Source organism: Dysidea avara, chromosome 3, assembly GCF_963678975.1.
Source record: "Dysidea avara chromosome 3, odDysAvar1.4, whole genome shotgun sequence".
Taxonomy (NCBI): domain Eukaryota; kingdom Metazoa; phylum Porifera; class Demospongiae; order Dictyoceratida; family Dysideidae; genus Dysidea; species Dysidea avara.
In genome coordinates this window covers 39901607-39914382 of record NC_089274.1, presented here as the reverse complement: position 1 = coordinate 39914382, position 12776 = coordinate 39901607, and the positions used below count along the sequence as shown (strand labels likewise).

Genomic DNA, 12776 nt, shown 5'->3' with positions numbered 1-12776 from the left:
GTAAATGCTGATGTTTTATTAGTGATACTTAATGAGTGACTATCACTAACAGACACAGTGGCATGCCTGCTTTTGGTAACAGCAACAAATAATTTATGCCAGGAAGCAGTGGGGTCAATCTCCAACCATTTTGCTAACATTGCATTACAACACAAAACAGGCTGATTTCCGTTGCCATATTTTATGCTGTCAAGTTCTCCCTTCAGTATGCCAAGATGTGTTCCTATCATCTTCCAATATGCTGCATAATATGGTGTCACTTGTTCATAGAGGTCCTTGAGTACAGGAACATCTGTCGTCACAGCTGAGAATATAAACAGCATGCAGAAGTAAAACACTTAACGATGGCATAGCTATATCCCAGCACATGTACAAGGTAAAAACTGAGTAATGCAGACTAAGTAGGCACCAGATTAAGTAAAACACACAGCTAGTCAAGCATGGCATACAGCAGAGAAAAAAAGCTAGTCCAGTGCTGCTCAGTGAAATTCATCATAGTCCCTTATGTACTTGCAATGCTATCATACATCCAAAAGTCTGATATGTGACACTGCTAAACAGAGAGCAGCTAAGTTACATGTATTAACCGTCTCAGTTTGGGCCGGCTAGCTAGTAGCTATAGCTGGCCTCCGCTCCTGTAGTTGTCTGAACCCCATGATCTAACTATACCTTCATCGCTTAGACTATCTTGCACCGACATCAGCAATATCTTCGAAGTCCTTGACATCGGAATCTTCGTCCAAATAGCTAGGTTGTACTCTGTACTAAATTATTGATCACGTGATGAGCGAATCTATAGAAAAGTGTTCAATTGTGGGTTTCGGTTACCCGAGATGATATCTGATCACGACATTACTAGCTCTGAGCGGGGAGGAGTGGGTAGTCAAGCGGGCTACCCCCTGATGTCACTACACGCTGGTGGCCGCTTCACTGGATATCAACAGAGTAGGGGGAATAAGTGTGATGTGGAAGTGATCTTGAAGGTGTGTTCGCTTTGTTTTGGTGTGCATCAATTAGAAGCAGCGCTAACCTATTTAGATTGCTGAACAATTAGTTAGCAGTTTATAAGTTACATTAATAGGCAGGTTTTATCAGGAGCTCTGGACTTGATACGTTCCTGGTTATATAGAGTAAACCGCAATATTGCAGTTAGCTTGGGAAATCAAACCTGAGCACTTGTCAGTCCATACTAATTACCAGATTTGGGATAGTTACTTCAGAAAATAACTTTGCTTTCACAGTTAACTTGTACTATATTTATCATACAATTACTTTGTGTAAGTAACTAGTGGATAAGTTACTACAGTGTGTAGTTACTTTCACATGCTTGTTCTATAACAATAACGTTATTCCACTCAGATATGCCTTTCCCAAGGAAGAATACAACTATGCACTTTATTAGAAGCAGAGTGGCCAGTTCTCAACTAAAATTCTGTTCTGTTACATAGCCTGAATCATGATAGAATGTGTCTACTTAACTTGACTGTAGCATGATGTACTGTATGGTACAAATATTCCAGAGCATTTTAAAACATGATTACTAGGAAACTATGTAACTATTAATATTATATTTTAGTTACTTTTTGAACAGTTACATAAGTTACTAGTTATGAAAGTAACTAGTTATCCCAATTCTGCTGATTACAACTGTACCACGGCACTGCCAGCTACCCACCTGCCTACCTTATAAATGTGAAATTGAAGTTCCATAAAGGTGAAGAAAAAACCAAAGCTGAACCCAAGCGTAACACTAACTAAGGTTTTCCTGTTACGCTTAATCGTATATTTCACTGTCTGTACGAAGGTAACTTTACGGTAAGTTCGAAGCGAGCCGTGGTTGACCTTCAACCTTAGCTTTCCACTTACCATAAATTTACACGTAACAGTTTACAACTAGAGCAGCTATTTGACCAGCAGTCCATCCATTTTACTCATTTTCTCCAGCTGTGAAAGTGAGCACCTGATTAAACATTGTATGTTTTCACTTAGTTTGTTAGGTATGTTGTGTCAATACTTATGTAGCTCTAACACTTCTCTGATTACAGCATGTTGATAATGACAATCACTACTTGTGTGGGTACCTGAAGATACAAGGCCTCACTGATGTGAGTGAGTGTTGATGAGAATGTGTTGTGTATACCTCACTACACACAGGACACATTCATGACATTCTTTGAAGGTGAAATAATCAGTAAGGATCATCCATTTCTTACCCGGAAATGGGTATGTAAGCTTCTGTATGTTTCTAATTACATTATGTTGTGTTATTTGTGTACCTATAGGAGGCTGATGCTGGAGTTGACAAGGATCACTGGGTTAGTAGAACAGAGTGTGGAATTGTATTTTGTAAGTTACTCATTTCAGGGCAAGTTTTCTGGATTTAAGAACTTTGCATCACGATTTAATGATGACAGTTTTTCATATGATGAAGTAGAGAAATCAGACTACATTTTCATGAGATGGAAGGTTAGTTTTAAGCTGTTCTAGTAGACATGGCTTGTCAAGACAGTTTGACTATGAAAGTTTGACTAGTGTGGTTGTCATGCACACATGCCTGGCAAAAGTATTATGCAACTTACAAAATGCTAGTGAACTGTATTTTGAAGAAATGTATTCCTTGTATGCATTCCTAGTGATAAAGCAGCCATAGGTGATTGCGTATATATGGTCATTTAATAATTGGTGTAATTGTTTGTCAAAAGTCTGTGACCACTTTTAATTATTGTTTCACCTTAACAAGCTGTTTTTCCTCATGAAATTTACAGCACAAATAAAGTCAAAATACCTCCGATCCCCTCCTTTTGTTTATTCTATTCTATAGGACTTCTGAAATACAGTATTTTCTGTAGTAGGAATTCTTTTACTAGTACACATGCATCTGTCCTAACCCCACCACCACCCATCCCACCCTGATTGTATAGTATGTCTTGCCAGTTACCATTTGAAGTGGAATATATGTGTAATACTTGAAATGTAAGATCATTTGCATTTCACACCCTAATGTGATTCATGAAACCCCACCATGTAGTCATCTAATAAACTGATTTTTAAATTGTGTTTTGCTATTTTGTAGTTGAAATGATTTACCCATAGTGTTTTATTTTCTACTCCTTCATTTCATCAAGTACATCAGCCATGTTGTCATCACTGTAGGAGCTGTTCCTGGTCCCAGATCACAAGGTGGCTGATATCAGTGGTACCTCCTATGCAGGCTTCTACTACATCGCCTTCCAGAAGTCAACGTCATCCATTGAAGGATACTACTACCACAAGAGCTCTGAATGGTGAGGTGTATACCACATCAGCAGTGAACTAGGCTCTGTATCAAACAATATGGTAGTACTGTGTAAGTAGGGATCCCTCCAAAAATGACACGCACCGCTTAAATTCCACCTTTAAAAATCATCCTAGAAACATCTTACATGATGAACTCACCTTTATGGAATAATATTAGTTCATCTAGCATCAAATACAGCATTGAAACCAAGAAAACACTTACAAGTGGCTGGATATAAAATTTAAACCTAAACTCAAATTTTTGCCTGCCTGCCTGCCTGCCTGCCTGCCTGCCTGCCTGCCTGCCTGCCTGCCTGCCTGCCTGCCTGCCTGCCTGCCTGCCTGCCTGCCTGCCTGCCTGCCTGCCTGCCTGCCTGCCTGCCTGCCTGCCTGCCTGCCTGCCTGCCTGCCTGCCTGCCTGCCTGCCTGCCTGCCTGCCTGCCTGCCTGCCTGCCTGCCTGCCTGCCTGCCTGCCTGCCTGCCTGACCACAGTTGCAAGGCTGGAGGCAGCACACTGCCACCACTTTACACCACAATAACAAACTCTCCAGTGGGATATGCCTTTTGGGGTTCTGATGAGTGTGTGCCCTCTGCGCCTTGTCTTTCCTTTTATCTTCAATCAGGTTTGTCTTCATGCAATGAAACCATATTGAGGCATTAACTTTCCCTATCAACACTTTCCTTGAGCAGCATATTTAGATGCCGCAAACACTTACTCTCTCTCGGTAGATACCTGTAACTTCACTAGGTTCAATACCTCGCCTATTAACACGATCTTGGTTGATTAATAACAATCAAACACTGAGACCATGCTTCTTAACAATCTATTTACGCGATCACAATGACACACCCCATTATCAATGAGAATATGGTTGTGATAAAAAGCTGACTCAAGATACTCTAATACAGCAGTCACCCTAATAGAACAGTCACATGTGTATAGCTATAATTATACTATAACAAAAAAACCTAATATTTAAAAATCATTAATTTAAATATGAAGTAGGATCCAAGTGATAAAAAGTAGTGAAACAAGAGGTGAATGATGTTATTAAAGCATAGCTTGATGGTAAAATCCCTACTTTGGCATTGAACCAAATCATTATTATAACATGCCAATGTGGGGATTTTCCCACTGAGCTTATGCTGTAATACTATCATTCATCTCTTGTTTCACTACTTTGTATCGTTCGGATCCCAACTTCATTTTTAAATTAATATACTATGGGACTGAACGATTGTAACATTTTTGCTACTTTCACGATTGTAGGATGTAACATATCATGATTACGATAGCTATTACGATGTTGTAACTCACATGCAGCATCATGTATGCACAACTTTGTATGAATACACAGTGAAATTGTGTACAACTGTTCAACACAACTAAGGCCTTAGGCAGTTTCAGCATAATGAATAATAGTATTCTTATAATTCAATGGTTTCTAACAGGTAAGCTGTAAACTATGTAGTAAGATTTATTTACACAGTGAACTCCATCAAGCTTGTTTCCTGGATCATGTTTTTCCACAACATGTGCCACCATTTTGAATTTACAATTTACTAATACACATTTGCATATGATATCATAACATCACGATTATTTAAAATACATATCATGTTCAGAGACAATCACAATTAATTCCACAATCGATATAATCTCCCAGCCCTAATATACTAGTATATTTCAGTGATACAATTACAAGGATTTCAGTAGGACTATGTTTCTACTGGTTGATTTAGTTTTATACATAAACCTCACCCTGTTACTTTCATACCTTGGGTGCTGTTTGTTTGGTCCAACAGTACAGGTACGGTGGTATGTGCACATACTGAACCTTCATACGAGCAAATATTTGCAAAGTTTGTAATGCACTTTGCTTCATGAATTGCCATTGGAGACTCAAGCTTTCACAATTTTGTCCAGCTCACGACAATGTAAATTTATTAGCCAGATGTGCACCCACAGCTAGCCATGTGCCAGCTGTGGGCAGAGTCGGCAGACTAGCTGTGGGCACATCCTAAAATTGCTTTCTAAACTGCTTTTAACATAATAAACTTCTTTGCTAAGTGTGGGTGTAGAAGAACATAGAAGCATACACACACACACACACACACACACACACACACACACACACACACACACACACACACACACACACACACATTTTCTAGTGAGTATTCTGTAGACCCTGTATTAAACTTATGCACATATCAATGTTTTACCAAACCCCCAGATGGGGTGGGACAATTCAAGGGATTTTACAAAATCTTATACAACTTTGCATGGGGAAGATCAAAGGAAAGGTGTACTTTAAATCTTGAGCATAAAGTGCACTCTCAGCTGGCCAACAGTGCCTCATTGACCACAAAGAGAGCTTTATTGCACCACAAAGAGTGCTTTATTCATTCAATAAAGCACCCTTTGTGGGCAATAAAGCACAGTTGCCCACATGCTCTAGTGCAGGCTAATAGCCTGCGGGGCTAATGCCAGAACGATTAATCACTCAAACCAGTGAAGACTAATAGCCCTTTCCGCGCTGAGTGGTCAATCACCCCAGCCAACGTGAGTGCTACTACTGGATTGCTTTTATAGACATACCTAAATGCTTCGATGATGGGTGGGAGAAGGTAACGTTTGTTAATGTAAGCGGATAAATCCTGGAGATATCACTGAAATATTTCACCATGTGACTCACAATCAGAGCTCAAAATAACAGTCAGCAGTCTGCAGTTTTCCATTCAAATCCCTCCTACAACCGACCAATATTTGTTATGGTCGGCAGTTACTGCCTAGCATGTGGAATAATAACTTAGCAGTGTATTCATGTGTCATAATAGTGTAAAGTAAACATTCACAGTATTCTGCTGAAGTCACTCTCAGATTTGGCATGCCTCCAGGCCCCCTAGCTTAGCATCTATAACACTGGTGTATGCCATCCTGGCTACATCCCTCATTATGCATAGTTGATAATGTAGCACTGCAAATCAATAGCCAGCAACCGCAGGGCAAATTTGGTTTTGATCTGTAGTCACTGCAGTACATATCTTTTTCATTATTTTGAGCACTGCACAATAGAATCAATTGGGGGTTGTGAGCAAACCTGCCACAATACGCGATGAACGTCTACCATGCCAAACTATGGTGAAATACATGTGAGTTACTTTGCTAAACTAGTTTGTGTGTGTTCAAGCTGCTAATAATTTGTGCAACACGTGTTAATTGCAAGTCCTAGTGTATGGTAAAGCTACACGAGTAGAAAGTTCCATAAATCATTTAAAGCATTGCCTTGCTCGTTCGCCTCGTACGTTATTAGCATCTCAGCCGCGCACCTCGTACTTTATTTTTCATATAGCACTCGTGGCTATGCTTTAACATATACATAATGTCAAAAATATTCCCGTTTTGGAGCAAAGACATTGATCTAATCCACCGCTCCCCAATTTGATTGACCTAATGTAAATTATTTTGCCTTATCAAGCTTCCACTGTCAACAGCTGCAGGCAAGGTGTAAATGTCAAATTTTCAGTTGGTACATGAGATCCATGGGAAATGGAGCTTGACATTGATAAGTTTGTCTCTTTTTTTTTCTTTCCCAAACTACTACCCCTAGCACTTAAAGTAGCATGTGCTAGGCAGCTGAGTAATACTGTCAGGTACATAACTAAAGTTTCTGTGCCTACCATTGCATTTGGGTGTGGGCTTCACTCTAAGGCATATACTTTATTCCAATTTGAACTACAGGTGAAAGTTTTTTGTAATAGGCTGTACGAATGTAGTAATGGCCAAAACAACATAACAGACATTGCAGGCTACCAGAAATTGTAAGTCAAAGAGAGATACTAACTCATGTTAGTACTTAATTTTTTTGGAGAATTAACACAGCAACTTGTTTATAGTATTTTTGAATTTCTGGTAGAAATCTAACAAGTAACAAAGAGTTCATTATTTAAACCAGGAGCTTATAAGCGCTGAAGGTGCCTTCAGCACTTATAAGCTCCTGTTCAAACTGATGTGGGTTAGGGTGTTGAAAAGCACATGAGATGAAACACCATTTCTGTACAAGTAGTTCAACCACACAAAGTGTCCAGGGGAGCACATAATTACTCATAATTATTAAACAAAGAGAGCTCTGTTCCTCTAATAGAGCACATATTTATTTAGTTAAGTGATCTTAAATCTGTTACACTATTGCACAAGTATATACAAGAGTATGCTGTATACTTATATGGTACATGGATATCATTTTCATTACAGGTATCAGTCATTGTTTTTGGAATATCAACCTGGATCAACTGTAACTACTTATCAATTTCACTGATCACCATTATTTATAATATACATACCGTATTGTCTCGAATTACGGCCCGGGCATTTATTTCTTTCAAGCAACTTTTTACCCTAAACGAGACCGGCGACTATACAAGACCAGCATTTATATACCTGATCGGCATTCACGAATCAACTTCATACCTCGGTGTTGTACTCTCTTGATGTTTCCCTCATATCTCACAGATTCAAGCTTACAAGGAACTCTATAAAACGTTCTTCACTTCATCGTTAGTAACACTGCCCAGAATTGTTTAAAATAATGACCACTAGATAATTATTTGAGATCCGGCGTTTATTTTTATACCCCGGCGACTAAACGGGACCGGGCGTTTATATGAGACCGGCTGTAATTTGAGGCAATACGGTACTAATTTATAGCAAATGATTTTTTATCACAAGGTATTGTCATGTTCTAAATGTGTTAATGACAAACTGTGACTGTTCCAATAGAGTATGTGACTGCTGTATGTTAGTCCCAGCCTTCATCGTTAAGCCACACTCCACATGAGAATGTAGTCAATGCACAATATTTATTTTCCATAAATATTTAATGTGCAGTACTTATCATCATCACATTATATACAATGTTTTCCTGATGTGAATGGCCCAATGCATATTCTAGGTAGTGATCCTTGTGATGTAATTAGACTAGAGGTACACCAATATCTTTTAGCCAATATTCTGATAACTGAATATTATCAAGGTGATAAACAAAGCCAATCCAATATGGTAGCATGGACCTTTTCTCTAACAAGTTGCACTCTAACTTCAGTTATAAAATGACAGTGTGGGACTTTAATCAACAGTTGACATTACAGGTGTTACTACAGCATGAGTGCCCATAAACAGATGTTTATGTATATCTGTATCTGCTGCTTGTATATACATGTACCGATGATTTAATGATTTGAAGGGAGACTACATCAGTTCTAAGAACTGCTTTTCAGCAGTGCCCTATACAAAGTACACAATATTATACAACAACAACAAAAAATACTTGCACAAGACAAAACAAAATTTACAAAACAAATACGTACAACACAATTGTTTGTAGGTAGCCTTAAAATTAGACAAGTGGTCAGTACCACACAAATTGGGAGGCAAGCTATTCCAAATAAGTACTCCACAATAGTAAAAACTACTCTTCCCAATTGATGAATGGATTTGCAGTACATACAATCGATGTTTATTTCTTCCAGTACGCCCTGTATATGCTTCAGTTGAAACAAACTAGTCTTTTAAATACCTGGGAAACAGATGATGTAAAACTTTAAACACCTGCACAGCAGTATGAAAACGTCGCCTCTCTGCTAGTGTTAACTTGACATAAGAAGAGCAAGCTGAAATACCTTTCAAAAAAATCTGAATGTATGTGTTCCAAATGCTTTGTAAGTAGCACGGATATAGGTGTCCAAACAGCATCGCAGTAATCAAATACTGGTAACACAAATGCCTGATACAATTGACACAATAAGTTATCTGGCAGTGGCTTCAAACGATTCAAGGCAAACAATTTGTATCTAGCTTTCTTCAAAACATAACTAACATGAGCCTTCCATGTCAAATGCTGATCTATAATCACTCCAAGATAACGAGTGGTAGTAACAAAAGTAAGAGTCTTCCTATTAAGCAAGAGAGACACAACAATTTCGCAGCTTCTGCCAGGATCCCAGCACTATTATAACAGACTTTGTAACATTCAGTTGTCTATTAGCTTGTAACCAGCCTTGAACTCGAAAGAGATCTGACTGAAGATCATTCTGAACATGTTGTATTTTATCACCAGAACAATGCAGTTCTGTGTCATCAGCATACATATTGATACTACTATGCTCCACAACAGCTGGCAGGTCATTTACAAATATAGAAAATAACACAGGCTCCAGTATGGAACCCTGTGGCACACCCACATCAATAAAACCCCTCCTTGATTGAAAACCACCATACTTGACACACTGCCATCGATTACTTAAATAACTCCTGAACCAAGCAAGAGCACCATCCACAACTCCATAATGAGCCAACTTATTCAGCAAAATACCATGATCAACACAGTTAAAAGCTTTTGCCAGATCTAGAAATCCAGCTACAACAAATTTATGTTCATCAATAGCTTTACGTCAGGAGTCAAAAACGTACAATAACACATCTTGTGTAGAATGACATGGACGAAATCCAGGTGAGAATAAGTCACACTGTAAAAAATGCGATACCAATTGATCATGAACCACACGCTCCAAAATCTTTGAAAAAACTGGAAGGACCGAGATTGGACGAAAGTTAAATTACCCTTTGACTTCTGAACTGGGGTAACAATAGCACTCTTCCAAGAATCAGGGAATGTGCAAGACAATAATTATACTCTGGTTAATTACTCTAGTCAGTAGTTTAGCCATTGCATGAGGACATGCTTTCAAAAACCTCATAGAGAGTCCATCATAACCAGTGGCTTTTGCTGAGTCCAAGCTTGTCAAGATGAAAATAACTATCTACATCAACAACAGACATCTGAAATTTTGTTTCACAACAGCCAGACAAATAGGAAAGGGGGTCCACTGAGTTGAAGGAACAGATTGAACAGTTTGATGTGGAATTGATAAAATATAGTCATTAATATCGTCTACAGCAAAGGTACTAATGTTAACACTAGACTTGTTTTTCTTTGATGACAAATGATGAAAATATGACCAAAGTTGTTAGGGTTACCCTTAAAAGATTCAGTAAGTTCTGTAAAATATTGCAACTTTACAGATGATTAACTTTATTACGAGCATGAAAAAACAACTGCCAATCTTCTGGAAAACCAGAAGATAAAGCCTGATGGTAGAGTTTATCTCTCAGTCGTCTCACATTAATCACCCTGCCATTAGCAGCCCAAGGATTAATATGTTGTTTGATTCTCACATGACGCAAAGGCAAGAGTACATCTAAAAGACCTTGTAAAACAGTAACAAACTATTCAGTGGATCATTAACATCATCAGCTAATAAATCCTCCAAAACGTTTACATCAAGGTTTTGATAACATCGAGTTTGAATTACTTTGACTCAACCGAGCATGAGATCTTCCAAAATAATCACCAATAATGATGTTGATGATCACTAAACTACATGGCAGGCCAACAACATTAGAGAACAAATATGAGGTGTTGGATAGAAAAACATCCAAATGAGAGGAGCTGGATTCAGTAATGTGAGTGGGACAAATCATTCACATGAAATTCAGACATAAACTCCTGTAGTTTACGAGACTGCAGTAATGCAGGATGTAAAAGATCAGAATTGAGATCTCCAACAATAAGCACTTTTTGATCAACACTGCAAATACGGTCTGATACCAATATTAAAAAAAAAACAAGGCCAATAACCATCCGATTATCGTACACCTATAGTTGTAATCTGCATGCACATGCTTACCATTCCCAGTGTCTATACATGTAATTCTAAACTGCTACAAGGACACTTCTCCTTAGCTATGCCTCAATTTAATTCTCGTAACTGACTGTCTGCCACCTGCAGCCCATAGAGTATAGTCAGTATACAATACATGCATTCATAGTAATTCTATGATTACTGAGTAAATTCATTACACATGTAGCTAATATACAAATCTAGTATGTCACACACTATACTTATGTGTTTGTACCCAATGCAAGTCATGTGTAAGGCAAGTCAATATTTGTAACAAGCTACCCCACAAACATGTACTGTTGTTAAAGAACATAGATTTCCAGGTTCTTTACAGCTGTGTCTTCATCACTGTAGGGCTGATTTTTGCAGATTCGTGCTTCCACATTTTCCTTTAATGGTACAATAGTCTTCCTGTAGAACCACGGCATGCCTAAGTCTGCACAGCATCCAGTGTTAGCTTGGCAACCATGTCCGTCCCAGAGAGGATCTGTGAGGTAGTAATTATTTACATTTGGTGTTGAAACACTGCCAGATTCACAAAAATAATGATCCTTTACAAAGGTTGGAGGGTTATTGTCGTTTGTACCAGTGCATGGACAATGGGTGCTGCCAGATGGAGCAGTAGCATATGTCCACACATGTTGTCATGGTGACCCAACTGTAATGGACAACCCATCAACATATACTTCATCGATTCCAGCAACAACTTGGGCAGATGCAAAAGCATCAGGGTGTCCTTTCTGATAAGCCTTAGCATATCCACAAATATGTTCAAAGTTCATTCCATTAGTAGAGAACTGAGCCGAGACACATCCAGGACCAACACTACCTACACACAGCCTGGAAGGGCTGGTTATTGTACGCCATGCTCCTGGACAGGTCTCATCTAGCGTCATATCTACATAAGCAACCCTCATCCATCCTCCCCCAACACCACCACACTTGAGGTTCATATTACATGTCACCTTGTGTAGTCCAGTGGTGGGGTTTATCCAGAACTCTCCAGTGTGGCCTCTACTGGTTGGATTCCGTTGGTATATGTCATCACATGAGACACCTGGATTGGTAGCTACTTTACCATATGTCTTCTCAGCCAGGACAGCTGTGATCAATGCTAGTAGAATCACTAGGCTATACATTGTTAAGACTACTGTACCAAAATGCTGCGTTTGCACTTAGGATATTTGTACTATCTAAGTAATGACATTTTGTTACTAAATATAGTAGCTAATAGTGGCTACACTTACTACCATATCCCACACAACCACTACACATATTCATACATTCCCATGTGATGCTATAACTTTCAGTATCTTCATATTTTTACTACTGCTACAGTATGTGGGTATTTAGTAGCATGCTGGCATGCACAGTACCAGGTGGAGAACAGTACTCAAAAGTGGGCAGGGCAAGTCATGTGGGGTAGCTTGTTACAAATATTTTAAAATCACTAACTGTGTCATAGCATACAAAGCATACCAATAATAGGGGGGTGGGGGCATGCTCCATAGGAAAAAAATATGAATGCTTTGAGATTGAAACCAAGAACATTTTCAGTGGTACATGTGTCCTTGAATAGGATACTTTAAGATACTGTACAATTAGATACATCAGTGAAGGCATTTCAGATAGACTCATGCTCTTGATTATGTATAGATCATGTGTTAATGAAGACAGATTGAAGTAATTGTGTAACAGAACCAACTGATGATTTCACTAAATTCTCTATTAGAGTAGTTAGGTGACTGCTCTACTAG

General features: G+C 38.7%; 1 protein-coding gene across 1 annotated transcript; it reads left to right on the top strand.

The window, feature by feature from the left end:
• Positions 1–785: 785 nt before the first annotated feature.
• Positions 786–7637, top strand: LOC136250956 (glucose-induced degradation protein 4 homolog). Its single transcript, XM_066043309.1, has 7 exons — positions 786–983; positions 2046–2105; positions 2155–2223; positions 2283–2315; positions 2365–2466; positions 3154–3284; positions 7535–7637. Exons 1-7 carry the CDS (start codon positions 834–836, stop codon positions 7596–7598), a joined length of 609 nt encoding a protein of 202 aa, XP_065899381.1. The 5' UTR covers positions 786–833; the 3' UTR covers positions 7599–7637.
• Positions 7638–12776: the final 5139 nt, after the last annotated feature.